The sequence below is a fragment of the Melozone crissalis genome, unplaced genomic scaffold (assembly GCF_028551555.1).
Source record: "Melozone crissalis strain CALT ecotype California unplaced genomic scaffold, PUWL_Pcris_2 ptg000004l_1, whole genome shotgun sequence".
NCBI classification, from domain to species: domain Eukaryota; kingdom Metazoa; phylum Chordata; class Aves; order Passeriformes; family Passerellidae; genus Melozone; species Melozone crissalis.
Window position 1 is genome coordinate 29,502,300 of NW_026535782.1, and position 22,633 is coordinate 29,524,932.

General features: G+C 36.8%; 1 protein-coding gene across 1 annotated transcript in view; it reads left to right on the forward strand.

Moving 5' to 3' along the window:
* The window catches only part of ZDHHC17 (zinc finger DHHC-type palmitoyltransferase 17), a 65,273-nt gene that overhangs the window by 18,073 nt on the left and 24,567 nt on the right, over positions 1-22,633 (forward strand). The window contains exons 3-7 of the mRNA XM_054272312.1: positions 6,816-6,938; positions 10,179-10,256; positions 11,617-11,761; positions 17,695-17,759; positions 19,033-19,195. Of these exons, the coding sequence (XP_054128287.1) occupies positions 6,816-6,938; positions 10,179-10,256; positions 11,617-11,761; positions 17,695-17,759; positions 19,033-19,195 (574 nt within the window). The remainder of the gene's footprint in view (positions 1-6,815; positions 6,939-10,178; positions 10,257-11,616; positions 11,762-17,694; positions 17,760-19,032; positions 19,196-22,633) is intronic.

Genomic DNA, 22,633 nt, shown 5'->3' on the forward strand with positions numbered 1-22,633 from the left:
ATCCATGTAGAAAAAAGGTGTTCTTATTGTCTACCCTGTGTCCTCAGTTACTAATATTCACTGAGATTAAATTATCTGCTGACTTTCCTTACTTTTTAGTTCAGTGCTAATGTAAGAAAGATGCCACGACATTTTTTTTAAAAGGGGCCACTCATCAGTCTCCTAGAAGTCTTACCCCAAGCAGGTCAGTATGTTCAAGCAAGATGTAGCAAAATATAATAAGAATTATTTTCAGTCTCTTGGTTTGGATTGGATTTTTCCTCTCCTGGAAAAAAATAAATAAGTTATGTTATTGTTCCAACATACATGAAAATTGAGAGCATTTTTCCTTAAATCAAAGGTGATGGTGAGAAAAATGGGACAAAAACATGTAAAACTCATCTATATTTCATGTATGCTGTTTGAGTTTAGAATTCTGTTTTGACATGTTTTTATTGACACTAGATTACAGAGAAATAAAACAATGTTAGTGAAATACTGTGCTCAATTTTGTTTCTCAGCAAGGAAAAACAAGAGCTTGCAAACTCCTCACATTCTTCCATAAGTATTTGTATGTTGCTTCATATCTCACTGAACTGTTCCAGTGCTTTATTGTCTTAATCTGTAGATTGGACACAAATTAACATGCTCATACAGTACGAGCTACAAATACAATAACTTCTTATAATCACATTAAGATTTCATATAGAAAGCAGTGGTTAGGCTCATTGAAAAGAGTTTATTGGTATTTGTATTTTTTTATCCATTATGCTCCTCATAAGTTCTCACAAGGACCTGGGGCCCTAGGCATATTTTGTATCAAAAATAGTCTCTGTTTTTTATTTTGCTGAAGCTTTTGCTGGAGTAAAAATTGTAGTGCTTGGTTTTAGTACCTACTCATACAAAGAATACTTTTCACTGACTTTGTAAACGATCCAAGAGCATCTAGATAGCTTTAAAAGTTATACTGTCTAGGCCCTTCATGTTGCAGATGTTAGAATGTGTGTGTAACTTTTTGTCATCTTGTATTTGATTATAGCAAAATTGTTTAGTTCACAGAAAGTCTCCACTGTGTTTCTGAAAGCAGAAGCAGGCCACTCATCTGTATTTGAAAATCTGTTTTCAGAGGAGCAGTAAAAAAATCATCCATGCTTGTCTTTGGTTTTGTTCCACTATATTCAGAGTACTCACTGGACCTCCAGGGAAAGAATGGAATCTTTTTTAAAAAAAATACCAAAAACCAAAACTGTCACAAGTGTTTTAAAAGTGAAATTTATTGGTGATATGTTGGGTACATTTATTTCTATGGTCTAGCAGCAGTAGCCATTTGTCATCAGAGGCAGCAGTCATAACTTTTTAATACGATGTCTTGGGAAGCATCCTGTGTTAACTTGACAAAGTTGCTGCTTTGTTTTGTTTTAAATCTTTTAAGCTGAGAAACTGAGAAGTAGCTAAAGGTCTCATGTAGAGAAGCATGTGATGGGCTGTCACTAGGAGAGCAAAATCTGAGACATTAATCCTGGCATTGTGTTCTTCTGTTCCCTTGAGAGTGAATAGACACTTTCTGCTTGTAGCGAGCTTGATCAAATTCCACCTTTGTTGAAAGTAAGTTAAATGACCATTATGAACATGGGTATTAAACATTAATGGTATTAATAAGTGCTTTTGTGATATCTGGAAGACTGATTCCTTGTGCTCAAGTATTATAATTTCATTATCTCAAGATGAACTTTTCTGTTAAGTTTTATTCAATGAGATCATTCAAAATGAAGTTGTGTGCATTCTGAATTAGTGCAGTGTAAAATATAAATTATGTTGCCAAGGAAAAAAATGGTCAGATACATGCTTTTTTCGTGACTATTTCTCAGCAGTCATAGGGTAACTGATTTAAAAAAAGGTATATATGAAATAATTAAAATTGGTAAAGATTGGCCAAAGGAACAGTTACTCCTGGCTCTTTTCAGCTAGTCACAGGAGAGAGTGGACAGACTGTGACACAGGTACACATTCTTTATTCTTGGTTATTTGTGCCCATGAGGTTGATTATATTGCTGAAAGTGAAATGTACCTGACTTTCATGTGGAAGGATGGGACTTTTTAAACCACATTAGTATTATGGCCACAACTGTCTAGACAATTTAGGGCTTTGGAACAGTATTTAAGAGCTGAATTTCTTTTGTCTTTCAACACTACTGTTAATGGTCTATTAAGTAGCTCTTGAGTTAAACCTTTTCTGTTGAAAACAAAACTGTTTTACTGTTAACACAAAAACCTTGAGAATGTGTTAAAGGCTGTTTTAGTATTTACCACCATTATTCATGGGAAAGAAATTTCCAAAGAGGAAAAATATCGTTTTTCTGTTAATTGCATTTCCACTTCAAACAGCTTTGATTTGAGTTAGAATGATAGCAAGATGAGGGAGTGAGCTCCTGGTTTACCTGCTCTTTGTTGGCATGGTGATGTGCTCACTGTAGAGAGATTCCTTGCTATTATTGTGGCTAAATCTAATGTTAATCGTGCTGCAAAGCTGGTGGTGTCTATTTTCAAGAGTCTATGTATTTGTAGACAAAAGAATAGAAAATGGATTACATATTTAAAATACAAAAGGCAGTAGGGTACTGTATTTCAAGGTATTAAGGTCAGAATATCTTTAACCTGAGATGACAAATAAAATGTTACAGGTTAGTTACTGAAACGGCTTAGAGACTGTGGTAGCAAAAGGAGCTTGCACACTGGTATTTTTGTCCTGGACTAATCCCGTTTCTTTCAGAACAAGCCAAACTCAATAATATGCTTTAATTATGCTCCGTATTGATGTTTACAACATGACTCTCTAGAATTCGCTCAGATGCTGAATATTTGTTAGATTAATGTATCGGTCTCCTGTGAGGATTTCAATCTTACTCTCCATTACCCTTGAAGGGCTTAGAGCCCTTTATAACAGCATTGCGAGTGTGATTATGCTGAGTGTCTGAAATAGGTGACTTTGTCATTTTCTAACCTAACAGTGCATCATGAACCTTTGGAGAAGGCAAGGTGAAGTCAGCTGCAGCAAATTGATGGGACAAGACTGTAGGTTGTATGTGAGAGAAGAACGCTGCACTTCTGGGATGGATATGGAGAAACTGTAACTGCAGCAGATTCAGTGTTTTATTTAATTGTAGAGAGCCTGCTGTTTCCAGGAAGAGGAGCAAATGGATGTAAATGCCTAACTTTTTTCCCAGGCAGATATTGTCTGTCAAGATCCTTAAGTCCTCTTCTGACAATAAATCGAAGTGTCAAAAATTATACCTTGTGTGCTGCATCTTTACTAAACAGTTATGATTGTGTTCAAGATACTAAATGTAAATTGCTAGAAACAGACAAACTGAAGTGACTTAAATTAAAAAATTTCTGTATACTTCATTCTCAGTGTCACTTTTAGAAAGAGCTTTATTTTCCTGTAAAGGCTATTTTGGTATATTTTAGAATTTCACGTTCTGTTTTGTGCTGAAGTAGTACCATGCTCTGTGACTTGTAGATTGCCTTCTAGTGGGAAGAATGGGAAGTCTACGATGCTAACTCCAAAAGAATGAATCCATTCCTACTATTCCTTCTTGTATCTGAGGCCATGTCAGCAGTCTTTGCCTAGGGCCTCACCCCAGTGTATGGGTGAATTCTAGAAGGAGGTACTTGTAAACATCACTGGAGCATTCTATGTGAACTGGCAACAGCATTCTGCATCTACAGGCTGCAGGGTCACTTGTGACTGCTTTCCTTGGTTTTCATACATCTTAAGCCAAGTCCTTCAGAAAGTAGCATCACATTTTCTGTAAGACTGGAGTTTTGCTTTTAATTAAATAACCTGACAACCCCTCCAACCTCCTTCCCACAAAAACTGCCAAAGAATAATCACCCTTCTTCCCCCTCCCCCTAAGACTGTCAGGGGGCTTCTTGGTTATTCCTATCTTGACAATATGACCTAACAAAAACTTGAGTAGCAAAGGTTACTTTCAAGGAGGTTCATGTTTGTGTTGTGTAGTCAACTTGATAGGACACTCATCTTAAAGCCTATGTGCAGTTTGCCATAGCTGGCCAATAGTGATGTAGTGTTTAGCTGCTGTGCAGCTGAGCCCTGCTCGGCCACTTTCTTGCTTGCCTCTGCTGGGATGGAGAAATTGGCCAAAAGGGTAAAGATAAACAAAGTTTAATACATAAAGTAAAAGCTGCACATACAAGCAAAGCAAAAACGAATTAATTTGCTACTTCCCACGGGCAGGTGAGTGTTCAGCCATACCCATGTAATGGTTACTTTGGTGGGTGAGCACCTTCACTCCAGATGTCCCTCTTTTGTCCCTCAGCTTTTATTGCTGAGGACACTGCCATGCAATGCTGGATATCTCTTTGGTCAGTTGGCATTAGCTGTCCCTGCTGTGTCCTCATCCAGCTTCTTGTGCACCCGCAGCCTGCTCACTGGTGGGGCAGCATGAGCAACAGCAAAGGCCTTCACCCTGTGTAAGCAATGCTCAGCAATAGTTTAAATGTTCTTGTGTCAATCAACACTGTTTTGCTCACAAATCCAAAACACAGCACAGTACGAACCACTCTGAAGAAGAGTAACTTAATCCCACTTAAAACAGATACATGTTGGGAAAATCCTAATCCATTTGCATAAAAGCTTTATGTGATTGCCTCTTGCATTTTATAGGAAGTTAAAGTTATTGTATCCTTGTGTTCTTTGTATCTTTCCAATAAGTTAGAATATTTTATTTAAAAAATTCCTACTTGTTGTTTTGTACTGCTTATTAAAGCAGGATGAGAGTCAGCTAAACTCAGCCTTATTTTTTTAAGCTGGTGACTGTTAAAACTGATAGCAGAGCTTATGTGAATTATTTCTTACAAAATGGTTTCAATTTGTAGTTTAAGTGAAGGCAGCAGGCATTCCAGCAGGAAAGAGTGTCATAAGAGACTGACTGGAGTAGAACTGCTTTCAACAAATGGTTGCATTGCCATTCTGTATGAATCACTTTCCAGGCTGCCTTCACTGTAATATGGCAGTGTGATACTGTACTGTGGGAAGATCAGAATTTTGTCCGGTTTTGGAAGTCCTTCTTTCCCCTATCTCTTATCTTTTCTCGTGATTCCTTGTTCTTGCCTGACCTGCCTTTTGTAGTCCTAACCTATTTCAGTGGCCCTTCCAGCTGACATGGGACGTCAGGAATGGTATGTATGTGTTACAGGCACTCATTAGGCCACGCTACTGATCTAAACTAGGATTTGGTAGATGGTGTGCTTCAAGGCTGGATTGACTTAGAACCTTACCATTTTCCTAGCAGTTATGTTTGTCTGAGTACGTGTATCTTGTCTAGCTAAGTCATCGTAACCCAAACGTCTTCTTTCCACCTGCCTCAGTGCATTAAAAAAAAAGCTTTCATGTTAAAATTGTTCATGGCTGCTGCTTTTTTACTTAGTCTGGAGGACCACATTTTATCAACGTGTTGTCAGTTGGTATATACTGCATGCAGTAGTCTTTGTGCTGATCTCTTGTAATGTTTGAAAAGATAATGACAACAATTTCCGACATTTTTCATAGTTTCTCATGCAGGCTTCCTAAGAAATTGAAAACAATACAATCTAAGTGAACTGTTATGTCTAGTGCTTTTTAAATATTTTCCAACTTGTTTCTCGTCTTCAAATCTGTGATAGCTTAGAAAACATTGCTGAGTTTTGTTGGCTTAAGTAATTTGATCATTCGTTATGGGAGTACCATCCAGATTGAGGTTCCATTCAAGTACATGAAAGAAAAAGTAAGAATGGTAACTACCTTAGGAAGGTCTCTGCATCAGTTATGCAGGCTGATCAAGTGGAACAGAAGAGCCTTTTCTAAGGCTGTTTGTTCTGCAGAAAGTAGAACGTAGAAGCAGCATATGAGAAACTTAAGTCCCAACTTTTAGAGGCTGTTAAAATTCTGTTTTAGCAGAAGTGAGATATCACAAGACATTGACCTTGATTTCAAGATATTCCCACATTCTCCTCATTGAGACTTGAGCAATTCCTATGGGATGTACAGATTTTTGAAATGTAATCTTTACTTGCTTTTCTGCATTACATTTTTAACCCTGAAAATAGGTGGTAAAAGAGTGTATACATCAAGGCAAAAATTATTTAATGTTGGAGTTACTCCTCCATTGAATGCTTAAGTGATGTTTATGCTTCCTGATTTGTTTCAAATTTCAGATATGTGCAGAATTTTTTTCAAAAGGCAGTACATCACATTTAATAGTTCTCTTTAATAGAAGAATAAATTTCACATTAATGTACAGAATTTCAAGGTGCCCTAAAAAGAAAATTATACTAACTTGTATCAGAAAGATGGGTATTTGTTGTCTTGAGAGGAAAAATGAGGAGAACTTGAGCTGCTTATATTTGTGATTGGCTTGATGATCTTATCTTCTGAATTTTAGGAAGATGCTGGCAAATCAGCTGACTAGGTTTCATTTGCTCTTCAAGAGCTGGAAAGGAAGAAGAACTGAAGTGGGAGAAGCAAATGTAGTGGAGTCCCTGGGAAGTGAACAGTTACTTAAATTTAGTATACTACTGGTAGATATTTTGCCTTGCTCTGCAGTACAGTTTTCTGTAGACAAAAGTTTTGTGTAATACCTTGTTTTGATTAAAGTTATTTTTGCCAGTGGAAGCTTCTTGTTGCAAGATATTTGTAACCATTTAGAAAAGAAAGTAAAGTTTCTTCTTAATTTCTCTTCTGTTGAGGATTTTGTATTGTGACTGAAAGTATGGTGTTTGCGGAATGCATTTTAATCTAAGGTAAGCATTTTGACAAATGTTATTTTATTTTCAAGGTATGGAATTTATGAACGATGCAGAGAGTTGGTGGAAGCTGGTTATGATGTTCGACAGCCAGATAAAGAAAACGTAACGCTTCTCCACTGGGCTGCAATCAACAACAGAATAGATCTGGTGAAGTATGTATTAGACTTTAAGTTTAAAATTAATTATGTCCTTACAAATGTTGATTTGAATGTCTTTAATGTGTTTGATATGTCCTTTATTCCTTGACAATATGTCAAAGGTCTTGTCCATTAATGCACCTCTACCACTGTGACATACAGCATTGCGTTTTCTTCCCACTGTTTACTAGCGTGCATGTAACTACTGCTGTGTCTAACTGTATCTAAAATTCCCTTCTCTTGATGCAGTTCTTGCACTTCAGATTCCTCGGTCTTTAGAGGATCTTGATTTTTTTTTTTGGTATCACTCACCTTATTTTATGCTCTCCCACTCTTTTTTTGCAAGGCACTAGTTTATTTTATTTCCTCAGAATTAAACTGTTTAGTGGTTTTTCTATTTCTTCAAGCCTATCACATCTTTCCCCAAGTGTTCTCAATTTCCCCATTATGTGCAGTGGATAATTTCATTAAATATGTTGGCTATTAAGCTTGGTACTGCAGAGATAAAGTTGTTTACTCTTGTGATACTAGATCTCAGTGTCTTGTTTAGTGAGTGTTGACTGTGTAAATTCTTTCCAGTGAAGTACCTTAGCAGCTTGTCTGTCAGGAGTGAAGCTTGGAATTAGACTTCTCTTATTTTTAGTATTTCTTCATCCCATCTATTTTGAGACTTGAGATTCAGTGTACATAACAGTGAAACTCATTGATAAGAAAAGCTACAGAACCTTTTCCTATTTCTGTAGAATCAGGGGTGAGTGTCTAGAACACCATTCTGTTTTCATAATTACACTGATCTATTGATGTCTCTTCAACTCAGCTTTGTAAAAATGCAGAAAATGGCATTGTGTCTCTACAGTTACTTACTTCCTACAGTAGTTCCCCATCCCCTGGGGAACTTTCTCCAGACAAGGATTTCTTTTCTACTTTTCCTTCTTCTAATAACAGTGACTGCATGCACTTTGATTCCTCAATCACTGAATGCAAGCTGTGGTAGTTTTCAAATGCCTGCCAAAGACTTAGTGATCCTAATGTGGAGATCAGTGGAAGTATTTTCTTCTTAAGGCGACCTCTTATGAGATCTGCTTGCTTTGAGTGTAAGTAGTTTGCTTAAATAGAACTTGCATGCCTGGCATCTTCTATTGGAAGCTTAGATGACTCACTGAGAGTGGGATTGCCCAGTTCTTTCTTTCTTCAGGGACCTTCTCACCTAGCACACATTTCCTTCTGCAAGATCTGCTTAGACAAATAGACTCAGTTCTCAGTCTGGTTTTGCAGAAAAATCTTACCATTTTTGTATACTGAAACTGAAATGCAGTGATAAATTTCAACCGAGTCTCAAAACACCCTTAAAGAAACATAAAATGTTATTTCAATGCACCATCTGGCAGGAGATTGTCGCCTTGTCTTTTCCCAGTTGTCAAACTGCAAGTTCTTCCTTCTAAATAAAACCTACTAACCAGTAAGGAGTTCTGCTGGCAGTAGAACCTGAACGTATTCTGCATTTCTGCAAGGCCCAGTGTTTGAATGAAGACAATCTGTTTAGTGTTCACCTCCCCATGAGTGGCTGTCACATCAGGGAGATGAATCCAAGCTTTGACTGTGAATTTCTCTGTGCTGTCTTTTTATCTAGACAAGATTTCCTTTGGAGCTCCTTCCCAAGGGGGAATAAATAGCTCTTCAGTTAGTAGCTGATACTTCACTGTAACAAAATTTCTTTGTTTCTTTACCATATAATCTGCTTTGTGTTTTCACCTAGGTGGGACAAAGACTTTCACAAAATCTCTGGTTTGTCTCATGGAGAAATAAAAAAAACTTGCACAGAAAGATGTCAAAGTTTTGTTCTTTTAGTGTTGGAGACCAGTGGAGTGGACTGTCCTCCATCAATCAGAGCAGATCTTGTTTGTCTTTCACAATGTTGTTTTTTTTTTTTAATTTGGCAAATCTGTTAAAGTACTTAATTGTGTCTGATGACTCTAAAGTAACAGTATAAAAACTTTAGATATGTTTAGTCTGACGTGCATTTGTCAGTTTCTGTTCCTAAAGGTTCCTAAAAGGGCTGGTTTTGAAATTTCATTCTCTGAATCAATAAGCACTCTAGAAAATGAAGGTAGTTACTTAAGACTAATGTTTTTCAAGATTTTGTCTTTGTTGCCCTTCTTCTTGCCATGTCTTGAAACACTTAGCAGAGTTTGAGATGGCAGAAATTCAATGCCGAGGATTTGAAGGACAGCTCGTGTGGGTGGGAGAGCAGTGCTCATATATACCTGACAGGTATTTTCAAAGTGAAAAGTCTGTAGGCACATGCACTGGAAATGTGCAAACACAAATCTATAGCTAGGTATAGACAAAGGTTAGACAGTGGTGAATGAAAAAGTGGAAGCCTTCCAGGAAGGCCTGGATTTGGAAACAGTAATTTCTCTATAAAGCATGCATTTCCTTCTACAAAGGAAAAGTATTGTTGCTAGTTTAGTGTTCCAGATAAAACAGCAATGACAGCAGTTCACAGAAATATTGCAAATCACTGTGAATATGAATTGTTGCAGTTAAAAATAGGTAACTTCTTTTGTTATTACAGACAGCTCATCTTTTTATAAATGTTTTTGAGGGGAAAATAATGTCTATCCCATAATTTAGAAATACTTTTTAAATACTCAGATGATTTTTGTCCTTTGATTAATTATAATTGAAAAGTAAGTAAAAATCTCAGTCCTTCACTAAATGTGTAACTGAAGTGTATTCTCTGGGATCTATGACTTCAGCAGGGTTATTCCAGTGATGATATAAGCTGCAAGTCTAACGGCATATAATGTAACTATTTAGCCAAAATTCTCTAAAATTATAGTCTTCTAGCACTATAAACTTTTATCAGTAATTCAGAATTCTATTTAATGTAACAGCCCCATAATATTTAAGAATAGTTTATGAAATACTTCTCTGGTAGCACAGTTTGTACTACTGCACATACTGTACACTGTATATAGCAATTGTTCTGTTTCACCTTAGAATAAAATTAGGAAATAGCATAATGTTTAAAAAACTGTAGGAGGCATCTCTAGTTTCCCAACCCATGTCAGAAATGCAAGAAAATTGAAAGTATATGCATGACATCTAAAAAGGAAGGTTATATGAAGGCAAGAAAAGGCTCTGGTCCTCTGATCTTGAGCTGCCTATTTTGCCTAACATTACACATGCTCACCTGTGTCCTTTTAATTTAACCAAAACAATCAGTAATGTTTACTGTTTCTGTTATTCCAGGTATTATATATCAAAAGGTGCAATTGTTGATCAGCTTGGAGGAGATTTAAATTCTACCCCACTTCACTGGGCAACAAGGTATGAAAAAATCTTCGAAATTTTCTTCTCTCTTTTTTTGCTTAACATGGAGTACTGATGGTTTTATGGAACTGTTGTGTTTTATGGAAGTACTTTGTACTAGAATTAATTCAGTCTTTGATAACTGAGCTCACTGTGAATGTGATATGTTTGAATTAGAAGTGCTTTCAGCATATGTTTTTTTTCTGATACAGAGGAAGATGATTGCTACAGTAGGAGAAAAGTGAAGTATAGGCAATTTACTCTTACTTCTGAGCTCTTATTTTTGTCAAGTCATCTGAAATTCAGTGGCACTTTTGCAGATGGGTTGTAGGATGGTTTGGTGTGACATTGTCCTTGAAATGTTCTATTACATATGTGGATTTTAAAAAGTTATGTACTTAAAATCAGGGTTCTTATGTAGAAGATGGTTATGATAAAAGGCTGGAAAAATTAAAGCCAGCCTTCAAGCAGTACCTGCTCCTTTAGATAACCACCTAGAAATAGGTGGGAAAGAAACAGTGTCCATATTAATTAACAGTGTCCATTTTAAACTGTAGATGGCAAAGGAGACTTGGAAAATTAGCTTTTAGAAGATTGAATGTATCAAAATAATCTGTTTGCTAAAGGTGTGAGGACTTGCTTGTTAGCCTCTATTAAAGATTTTAGCTCCTATGTTTCTTTTTGTTACAGAACACAGTCTGTGATTCTGTGTTAATAGCACAAAATCTTGACTAAATTTCCTGGTGTTCATTCATACCTGTAATCAGTTCTGTGAAGCATTGTCTGAAGTGGCTTCTTTAAAACTGAAAAGGTCTTTTGCTCATGTCAGAAATGGTGTACTGACACTTAGGCACTGTGTCTAAAAGAAGGATATGCCTATGCTCATTAAGCTAAAAAGATGCATAAGCTTTTAAGATAGTATGGAGGAAGTGTAGACCTTCAGTTTTCCTTTTTTCCCCTACTTTTGTTTTACTACAGTTTTTAATCCCCACAAAAAGGGAGAGTATCTAGCCAGTTTGACATCTCTTAAAATAGCAGGTTTCATATGTGGTTTGTAACAAGTCATAGTAGATTAGATTTCTCAATCATAACTTGATTTTTTGGTTGACTGTCTTTTTTTGCTGTGCAGTACAGTTAAGCAAATGGCATGTGATGAGTGCACTATATGCATAGAATTTCTCATATGAATGAGTTTGCTTACTCACTTGGAGAATCAGATCATGGCAGTTGCTGTTTTTAAAGTATGAGTTAAAGTGTGGGAATTCTGATAGTGTAATTAACTGCTAAACATACTTGTTGTTTTTCATTATTCAAATTTTAATAGTTTTCCTGCATATAGTTATTCAGTTGTGTTTTTTTTGTGTTTTGTTACATTTAGACAGGGTCACTTATCCATGGTTGTACAGCTGATGAAGTATGGGGCAGATCCGTCGCTAATTGATGGAGAAGGATGTAGCTGTATTCATTTGGCTGCCCAGTTTGGACATACTTCGATTGTTGCTTACCTGATAGCAAAGGGACAGGTAAATTTTAAGTAATACCATATTTAAATAGATTCTACTAAATTTTAGAGTAGGAACACAGTTTAAACTTGTACCTGTCATTAAGGAGATGCAAAATACTTGCCTGAATAAATATAAGAATAATTCCATGTCCTTTTTGTAGACTACAGTGTTGATGTGCCACTTATTAACTAATTTCCTGCAACAGTCATCTGAGTACTTTGGCTTTAATTCACACCTGCCTAATGTAGTGTATGGAAATTCTCATTCTTTATTTCTAATGAATTTAATCTTTAAATGTAGCTATGACAATGGTAGCAAGTGTTGTAGAATTCTTCAGCGAGAATGAAACACCCCCAAACCTTCTTGCTAGCCCCTTATATTACTGCTAGATCTGTAAAGTGTGTATATAATTTGTATTCATTACTGTTCCTGTTACGTCTCATCTGTCATTCTGTCTGCTCAAAAACTTGATGGTGTTTTTGCTATGCACCCTGCACTGTAATTTGTAGATTTACTTACCCATAGGCATGTGCCTGAAGCACAGATTTGATTTACTGTGTAAACCATATAGGAAAGTCAAAGCCCTCCTCTTGTATGACAGTCCTACTAATGCTGTTCACACTTCTCTATTCTGCTTATTCTTTCAAATACCAAGTGAGATATGATCCAGTGAGTCATGTAGAATATGAAATCAGTGAGTTTGGTGTGTGTAAAACAAATACTGAATTTGCTGCAGAAAATTACTTAGACCTGTACGTGTGAAAAACCCCAAGCTACTGCTCCAGGCAGTATTCAGTTTGTATCTGTTTGGTAAAACAGTACTTAGTGTATGATGAAGAGTAAGCTAGGCAAAAGAAGAGTCTGATCCTATTCTGTACAACTGCTGTTTTGTAAGAAATAATTATTGGAGAGGAGGGTGTTTATAGAGGAGCAAGTTTTATAATTTCTTCTCAAATTATGTATAATTGCATGTTGGCTTTATGTTACTAGAAAAATCTTGCTGGTACTATACAAGTGTGAATTTGTTTAGAGCATAGCATTAATAAAGCACTAGTAGCCTTTAAAGTATTCTACTATGGTTATGAAGTCTCCCTGTGCTTGTCTTTATGTTTGTATACAGATTTGTCCTGTTTATTTCAACATAAAATGCTTCAATTGAAAAGAAGCTCTATGTCTTTACATGAGTACATACATAAAGACACAAAAAGTGCCTTAAAATTTAAAACTGTTAGTTTGAAAATAGCTCTTCTTATAAATAGTTTTTAAAACAATGATTTTTATTAAATCTCTCAAATATTTTCAGGTATGATTTTGGTATTCTTTCCATGATGTAAATTTAAATTAATTTTAACAGTAACTTTTCACAGTGCTTCAAAAAGTTCCACTTGAAAAATTATGTATTGATTTGTATGTTTAAAATCTAGTAATATCAATAGCATTATAATAACAATCCCTAAAATGATTGTTCTCTAGCTACATTAAATACAACTACAGAACCTTTAGTTCATCTGGAAGCCATGGGAGATACATGATTCTATTTTTAAATTTTTCTTCAATTAGTACTGAGGTCATTAATTTTTTCTCTTTATTTCTTTCCCCACCTTCCTGGTGGTGCTGAGATTCAGATTTGGAAACTTGAACTGCTTTTCCTTTTGTGGGCTTACCCTTTATACTGCTACTTATTTTCCTTTTGTCTTTACAGAGACCAGGTTCCCTTATATCCAAAGAGTAGGCTAGCCCTTGTTCTGAACCTAATTCTAGCAGCTGTGTGGCAAGTGACAGCTAAATAAATGTCAAAAGGAAGGTCAGTGTAGGCTGTTGTGCTGTGTTAGTTCAGATCCTCATGCCTTTGTGGATGAATGTGGTCAAAGAAAAGCCAATTTTCACAATGGAATAGAGGACTGACGGGTGGATTGAGAAATTGTTCCTAATTGCTACCTTGTCAATTTTTGAGACAGATCTGAAACCCAACTTCAGTGTTGCTGTTTCACTTTCTTCTGGGCTGTAGCAGCCAATGGTAAAATTTGCAATCTGAGGCTTGAGTGAAGGGGAAGAACTCTTGATCAGATGCACTCTGGCTTTGATTGGAAGTGAACCCATTTTCATGCCAGCAAGTACTACTCAGCCAAGAGGCAGCAGTGGCTGATAGATGTTGCATTTTCTGTAGTCATGCCTCTTAGTGAATTGTGAAAGACTGATACCTGGCTGTATCGGAATTTGAACATGTTGTTTGTGTCACTAGGTTGCCTGGGTCAAAATCAAGCGTGGTACAGGTACATGATGTAAACATAATGAGAAATCAAGTAACAGAATCTGTAGCACAGTTCAAGTTTAGGTAAGACCTTTATTTAAAAAAATGTGAGAAAGAAAAACTGAAAAAGCGGTTGAAGGCACTTAATGTGCAGTGTACAATTTGACGGCTTGATCTTGTGCTTAGAGGCATATCAGGAGCTTACATACACAAACATTGACCTGGAATAAGTTAGGATACAGATGTGGTATATGAATGGTTAAATAATGTGTTCTCATCCTGTGCATGTGTGAGGTAACTTAATCACAGATAATGAATGACTGTAAGGTTGCTTGTAGGGTAAAATTATGTAAAAAATATTCTACTTCTAAAATCACAGTTTAACTATTTCATACTCATAGTTCAACTATCACTTTCATAGTTTAACTAGCACTTACTCATCAAGTACATTCTTTTACTTTCAGAGTTACACTTTTGTATGTTAACTAATGTCTTGAGCTATATAGGGTCACCTGAGCTGTGGCTTAGAAGTGAGTGGCATGTAGGTTGAGAGATGCCAGTATGGTACCAGCAGCTGTGGTTACTTTGGTGCTGTGATCCATGAGCAGTGCTCCTAAGCATTGTCACCTCAGTTGCCACTGAGGCTCCTTCTCTCCACCAAGCTCAGGCCAACATTAAGACACTGAAGCAAGTATTTTATTTCCTAGACCAACTCAAAGCACATTAGGTAGAGAATTATAAGCCCAGTTGTGTTCTTCCTTATGATTCAAGCCTGACTGTGTTTGATGGACTAGGGTATTCAGAACAGAGCTTTTGTTTGAAGGAATGGAGTAGGTTTAGTTCTGTGTGTTGTCTTCTTTGTTGGTCTGTGCTCTGTTCTATGAGACTCTTACAAAATCTCTGCTTTAATGGGAATCTTACAAAATCTCTGCTTCTAGTCTGTAACTAGCACATCTTTTCTAAGTTAAGAAATAGTGTCAGACTTACATCAGCCTTACTGATAAATCTTCTTTTCTATATGCTTTTAAAGCCTTTTTTCCTTTCCCTGGGCAACAGTTTATGTGAAAGAGATCTTTTCCTTATTGAGAATAGGATTCTGAGCAAGGATGTGATGGGTCTTTTCTATGAAGGTCTGTGTTTTGTGAAATAAGCAGTAATGGTTCTAAAGAGGATCAGACTCCTGGTTCCTTTCTGTGTGATTTAAAGTAATTCTAAGTGGGATCTCTTGATGCTTTCTGTGCATATTTAATCACAATACTGGTTTGACCATTGCTTGTTAAATCTCCTGGTAAGCCTAATGCTGCTCTGATCTCTTCAGAATCCTTCCTTGTCAAGTCTTGCTTTCAGAAGGTAGTATTAAGCAGCAGAAGAGTTGCTGCAACTCCTTTTCATGCAGAAAGCTCTTTCTCCCCAGTATTTCTGCCTCACTAAAAGCTTTTTGTGCAATGTTGTATTAGTGTCCTAGGATTAAGTCTGGTTATCTTTGCATGTGAAAAGTTTTTTCTCCTTCAGAACCAGAGTTGTACTTTAGAAACATGGGGAAATTTTGCTCGTTGTGGTCCACAGAATTCACACTTGAACCACGTGCAAAGGGCAGCAGTATGTGCAACTTTTGATCATTGCATCACAGTTGTTTGAATCTTTGGTTCTTGCAGTGCTTGCACCATGTCCTAACAGCACAGGCACACCCTTCCCTGAGCCCTGATCTGTCACTGAGAGTTAAACAAGAAAGTAATGTTAAAGTGCCTGCTGGATGCTGCAGAATGGAAGAAGAGTCTCTTAATATGAACCAGCTGCTGAAGATTTAATTCTTTGCCTCAGCCCTCTCCTTGTCAAAAAGCAGGAGCAGGGCTTCCTTTTTAAAATGTCTCCCTCAATCTGTGCTTATAGTAGTGATCTGGAGAAATAACAAGGAATTTTTGATGAGAGATTTGTTGGAGCACATGTCTGCTATCTACAGCTATGTCATCTTTGTTACATCTGTACAGCAGTGTGCAAGTGAATCTTTGCTTTGCCTCTTGTTAAAGTTCCTTTGAACAGGGATCTGCTTCAGCCAACATAGTAGCTTAATATGAGTAGTAGCTGTAGCCTGCCTAGATAACTTACAGGTAGGGAATGCTCTGGAGCTGATGGGTTTGGGTTCTTTTAGCTGACTGTCATCTAGTGTGCAAAATGTAGTTTGGATTTGTCAAGTGGAATCATTGAAGGAATTGTACTGCTTACATCTAAACACATTCCTACTGTCACAAAGAGATGCTTTTCTGTACAAAATCTAAAGATGGAGTGCTTGTTCCTGTTGCAGTAATTTGTACAATCCTCCAAGTATCTTGTTCACACAGTGTGAGCTGTGAATCCCAGTGTGAGTTGTGCTTCTCAAGGATGAGTGAACTTGAGATTGGGCTGTGTTTCTAACTTTCTTCATGATTTCAACCACAGGGGGTTAATGGCAATGCCAGCAGTTGCATAGTCCTGGTAGGATCAAAAGGATCTAACCTATACAAGTACTGTGGGCAAACAGAGTTGGATCCTGATCTCAAACCATGTAACTCCTCTGAGCAAACAGTACGAGCAAGTAAATCAAGTAGCTGTTCTTCTCCTCCATCAACTGTGGTTTTAAAATAACCTTTATTTTAAACTAAGCAACAGAGTAACAACTCTGAAATACAAAGTAATCTGCAGGCTAGAGGTGTTTTCAAAGCAATTACTTGGAGGCGCAAAGTTGGATTTTCTAGAAAACAGCTGCCTGGGTCAGGCTAGCAGCAGTGTGAGTAGGGATACCAGGGTGCTGGGCATTTTGTAGACTCTGGAGCAGGGGAGGTTCTGGGGGTGACAGAAAACAATATCAGTCACTTTCTGGGGTTTTGTCAGAAATTTCTGTAGCAGAAGACTTCATTGAAATGCTTTCCAATCTATTTTTCCTAGTAAGAACTGAGAGAAGTGGTATAGGAAATGTTGTCATAGCTCTGTTGCCTCTAAGGAAAACTCTTCATGTCCTGTGTTACCTTAACTTGCAGTCATTTTGTTAGTGCTGGTGTGGGAAATCTGCCCAAATGTGCTTGAGAGTCTAATCTGCCTCCAAATATTTAGGAATTACCAATTGCTCTAGGCAGAAGGGGAAAGAGATTATAGATCAGTTTTATTTCTGAGGAGGTTGTTTTTATTAATGGCTGTTTATTCTTAAAATTCTCTCGCATTGTTTAACTGGATATCCACATACATAAACACCATTGGAACTCAGTGAACTATGGGAAATTGCTTTGCAAGTGGAAAAATAGGTGCAGCTAGCATTTAGTAGGATGTAGAATTCAGACAGTGGTATTTATAGTAATTTATCAAGTATCTTTTCAAATATTGGTACATTATTTTAATTTTTTTCTGCTTTTTAATGCAATAATACACCACCTGTATATATCTTCAATATTGAAGATAAATAGTAAGTTAGAAATTACTGATCTTACACAGTATGACTGTTTCATAGTTTCCAAAATAGATTGGAACAGTTATTTTTTGGCAATGGTGGCATCAATGTTTGTTTTCATTTTTTAAATACTTTTTGAGTGCTAAAAGCTTGCCAGTTTTTCTTCCAATTCAGATGATTAGTCTTAGAACACTGCTTCTCATTGAAAACATTGCATCTGCTGGACCTTAAATATGCTTACTTATCTCACCAACTTTTTTTTCTTTTATTTTTTTTTTTTAGGATGTAGATATGATGGATCAAAATGGAATGACGCCTTTAATGTGGGCAGCTTACAGAACACATAGGTAATACAATCAGTTTTGACTTAGTGTTAATCAAGTGGCATATAGTAGTGACTGGTTTAGGGAGTTTTTTGGAAGTTTTTTCCTTTTCTTTCCACAGTTGCCATTTTATATTCCTTCATTTATGGTTATTGTGAATTTATTCCACTTGGTAGTTCAGCCCCACACAGCCAGTTCTTCACTCCTGCCAGGTGGGATGAGAAGGAGAATCAGGAGGGTAAAAATGAGAAAATTCATGTGTTGCAATAAAGACAGTTCAACAGATAAAGCAAAATAAGGAATTCATTTGTTGCTTCCCTTCAGTATGCAGAAGTTCAGCCATTTCCAGGTCACCAGGGCTCTGTCACCTGTAACAGTTACTTGGCAAGGCAGATGCTGTAACTCTGAAATGTCTTCTGCTTCCTACTTCTCTTCCCCAGCTTTTATTGCTGAGCACACTGCCGTGCAATACTGGATATCTCTTTGGTCAGTTGTCCCTGCTGTGTCCTCATCCAGCATTTGTGCACCCCCAGCCTGCTCACTGGTAGGGCAGCATGAGGAACAGCAAGGGCCTTGACCCTGTGTCAGCACTGCTCAGCAATAGCTAAAACATTCCTGTGTCATCAATACTGCTTTGGTCACAAATCCAAAACACAGCACAGTAGGAGCTACTGTGGAGAAGATTAACTTGATTTTAGCCAAACCCAGTACAATGACTTTTTCAGGAGAGAGGGTACTATGAAGAAGTGCTCACTAATCCTTCCTGTGGTGATGACTGGAAAAATGGATTAAAAATAACTCTTCTCCAAAGAACAAATGTTTGAATTTCCTGTTTGGAAGGGCCTATCTCTATCTATTATTGGGAGGAACACAAACTAGTTCTTAGCAATACTTGCTATTGCCAACATTCACACCCTATTTTAGTTTCATCTTCTGGATTGTGAAGTGGAAATATAGCATCTTTTGAACTTTCATTGTTTAAGTATATAATCGTGTGCATATTTTTACAGATCTGTTAGTAGTGTTAGATTCTGGTAAACACAAAACTAGAGCTGTAGAACAAATGTTTCTTGATATCCCAGAATGAGCTGTCTTAGGGAGATCCTTTAAAGTCAACAGAATAGCGATTGTTTTTGGTGGGAAGAGATTTTGAGTCATTCATAATTGGCAGCAAAAAATGTCACTTTGCTATTATAGTGTGCCTGATCAATGATCTTCATAGAAATTGAATGCATCAACAATAAGTTGTGATGTATTTGAGTTCATCTGTAGCTCTAACAAGGATTTTCTTTTCTAGTGTGGATCCAACACGATTACTACTTACATTTAACGTCTCGGTTAATCTGGGAGACAAGTACCACAAAAACACAGCATTGCACTGGGCTGTGCTAGCAGGAAATACTACAGTCATTAGTCTTCTGTTAGAAGCTGGAGCTAATGTTGATGCTCAAAATATTAAGGTAAACATTTGGTCTGGTTTAATTGTAAGTGGTTTGAGGCAGAAATAAGAGAGACTATGATAAATCTCAAGAATAGGTGGGTATTGTTGGTATTGTTGGGATTATTGTGGGTATAGTGGGATCATGAAGATGGAGGAAAAGCAATGCCACTAATTTGTCATTTGGCAAATTTTTTCCTAAGAGTGATGCATAGCCACTCAATTTGCACCATGAAAGATGCTCAAGGAAATTATTTAACAATGATTATGTGTAAATATAGGGGAATGGGATGTGCAATTAGACTGCCTGTGAAGACTGGTGTATTTGGATGCAAAATTGGAAACCTGACCAAATATCTTCTAGTGAAATTTTGGGGTGACTGTTTGTTGGAATGAGGTGTGAGACATCTCAATCCTGTCCAGGGAGCTGACAAATGCTCTAGTCAGTCTCCCAGAGCCAGTAAGCAAATTGGAGGCCTGAAAATGCTGATAAGAGTCAAATAAGCAAATAGGCTCTTTTTATGCATGTGAACTTAGCTTGCCTGATTACCAGAATTTCTTAACTATGAATCTAGATTTTGTACTAGCAGAGCCCATCTCCAGCATATGTTAGACCAGCAAAACAGCTCTTAGAATTTCTGCCACAGACTTGGAGCTTCTCCAACCTTGGAAGGTGTGCCTTTGGAATGTGGTTTTGTCCATTACTTCCAGATACTCTGTATATCCAATTAGATGCATTTTGCTATTCAAGCTTTTTCATCTGTGGTGTCAAAGAAGAAATCACTTGTAGAAAAAGAATTCTCTACTTAGTTTCTCTTCAAATATTTGTATTTTCCACTCAAAGAGTGTTATGCTTGAAAACACATCTGTAACTTAATTTAATTTATTTGTCCTTTCGCCATTTTTCCTACTGATGGTTGGGGCCTCTTTTGCTTGGCCGCAAGTGATAGAAATATATATATATATAAAAAAAAAGTACACATCAATTATCTTGGAGAGCATGGAATAGCCTTTCTAAGGGAGCAGCCAAATTTTGCTGGCAGCTTTTTAGGTACTACATCCACTTCAGAATATCAGAAATGCTCATAATCATGAATGAAAACTCATTACAAGGAATTACTTGTATACATGTTTAAAACAAATAATCTAGCCTCTTGCATGGACTGAGGTGAAGCTACATTAATTATTCCTGGTCTGTAAGGTCAGTTGTGTGAATGATTCTAGTCTCACTTCTGGTGTTGAAAAGCTATTTTCCTATGCCACCTATGGTAAAAAATTAAGGTATTTTTATGGGAAAAAAAATCAGTATGTCATACCTTACTTGTCTTGGCAGACTGATAAGTGTGACCAGAGTTCTAAAGTCGTCACTGTACCTACATTTCTGGACTTTTATGAAATCTGTAACAAAAATTTCTGTGTTTGGCTATATGAAAAAGTATATGCTATCCTGAAGTAGTTCATGGTCTTGCCTTCTTTATTGACAGACAGCAGCAGTCAGTAGAAAAATAGGTTTTTGAACCTGCTGGATCATGATATTTTTCTAGTCATGCCAGAAGATATGTGTCTGGTTTCACTGACCACTGCCTATCTTCTGCAGTGAAATCTAGGTTTCTTGCATGCCTTCCCAGGTTTTTGGGATCTTCAGAGGATCAAAATCATTTGAGCAATGGCAGTTTTGCCATCCAGCCAGTGAGTATAATGGATGCTGATTTAGGTGGTAGTAAATATATAGGAAATAGAAACATTTGGTTGATTCTTAAAGGCCAATAGAAACTCAGTTTGGTGCCCCTCCTTTGACTGTTCAGCAAAAGTGTTCTTTGAGACAAAAACTAATTAAGTGTTTGGCTCATGTTGCCTCAGAAATAAAAGAAATTGTGAAAGGCTTCTTTCTGATGCAGTCAGTTCCAGATTCCTGCAGCACTCTTTAGTGAATTCCTTTTCTCAGATTGCCCATGGAATTGACCAAGAATGGTGATGAGACAGCTGATATTACAGAAATGCATTGGCTGAAAGCTGTTCATCTTCTTCAAATGATGACATGACTGAAATATTAGATGTGAGCTTTGACTTTATTGTTATCAGCTCTAGTCAGTCTGTGTTAGAAAGGCACGTGCTGCTGACTGCCTAAGCTTGGAACAAATTGGGACCAGTCATCTCTGCAAGGTGTTCTTTACTTTGCATGACAGTTTGTGAAGTATTTGAACAACAGCACTCCTATCCTAGAGCAAAACTTGATACAAGCAGTGAGTTAGTCCTGTTTTGTTATTTACTCTCTTTTTATTATGCTGTACAAGAAATTAATATTTTCTGTTTGGTAGTAAGATACGTATTTTGTTTTTGAGAACTAATGTTAGAGTTGGAAGCTCTATTTCAGTAATCAAAATAGAGTGGATTTTTTGTTTGGTTGATTTTTTTCTTAAGGAAATTTTCTTGCCAGACCAGTAGGCAGGTTGGGCAGATGCGAATAGGATTTCCCAGGGAGCCAGGTTATCACTGGGGACTTGGGGAAAACTTGGAAATTTTATTTAAGTATGAGCAGAAACTCCTTTTTTTAGTAGAGACATATAGACCTAAAAGAGCTCTTATGGTCTAAGAAAGATTTCCTTTTTTTTTAATCTATAAGTGAATAATTTATTGAACTTTAAATGTAGTTTCTTGATTATGCAGTGTATCTTAGGCTTGTCCATGGAAGTATGCATGTACAGTTCCCTATTGTAATGACTCTTCAGATTATTTTTTCTATGTAAATACTTTAAATATGTATTACTGAAGCCTTATTGCTTGCTGTCAATTTTAAGTATGTTACTAGATTAAGTTCCCCAATACTTTTTTTTAAAAATTTTTAAGGAAGTCAGCCATCAACTACTCCTATAAAGACAAGAGAATATCAAAATGGCCAGATGATGAGAGGCATAGTCAAAGACTTCTTTAAAGCTCCCTCAATTTTTTTATCTAGGCAGTTCCTAGGTGTCTCATGGCCCTCTAGTGGAAGGGATGCTCAGCTGGACCCCAAGACAACTTCAGGATTTACTTGGGAGATCAACTCCCAGAGGGGATTGCTTGTCCACAGGTAATTTTTATAGTCTGGATATATAAGGTGATACTAAAACAACAGCATCTCTGGAGTTTCCTAGATATTAGCAATTCAAGGTGCTATTAAACCTGTGATAAAACAGGCACCAATAGTTTGATTTCAGGCATTTCTGTTGAGACTGGAGTTCATTTAATCTGTTTTTTTAAACATCTGGCTAAATAACTTTGAAGCCAAGTCAGAAGGTTATTCTTTTTTAACTGATTTTTCTAGTTAAACTTCTCACACAAAAGGTGTGAAAGGTGTTAAGTAGCAAAAAGCTTCACCTCATAATTTATATTCTATGCTATTTACTCTCTTAAAGATTTGGAGCAAGATTTCAAAGGCAGAGATGACATTTAAGTACTCAGTTCCCGTTGTCTTTCTGTG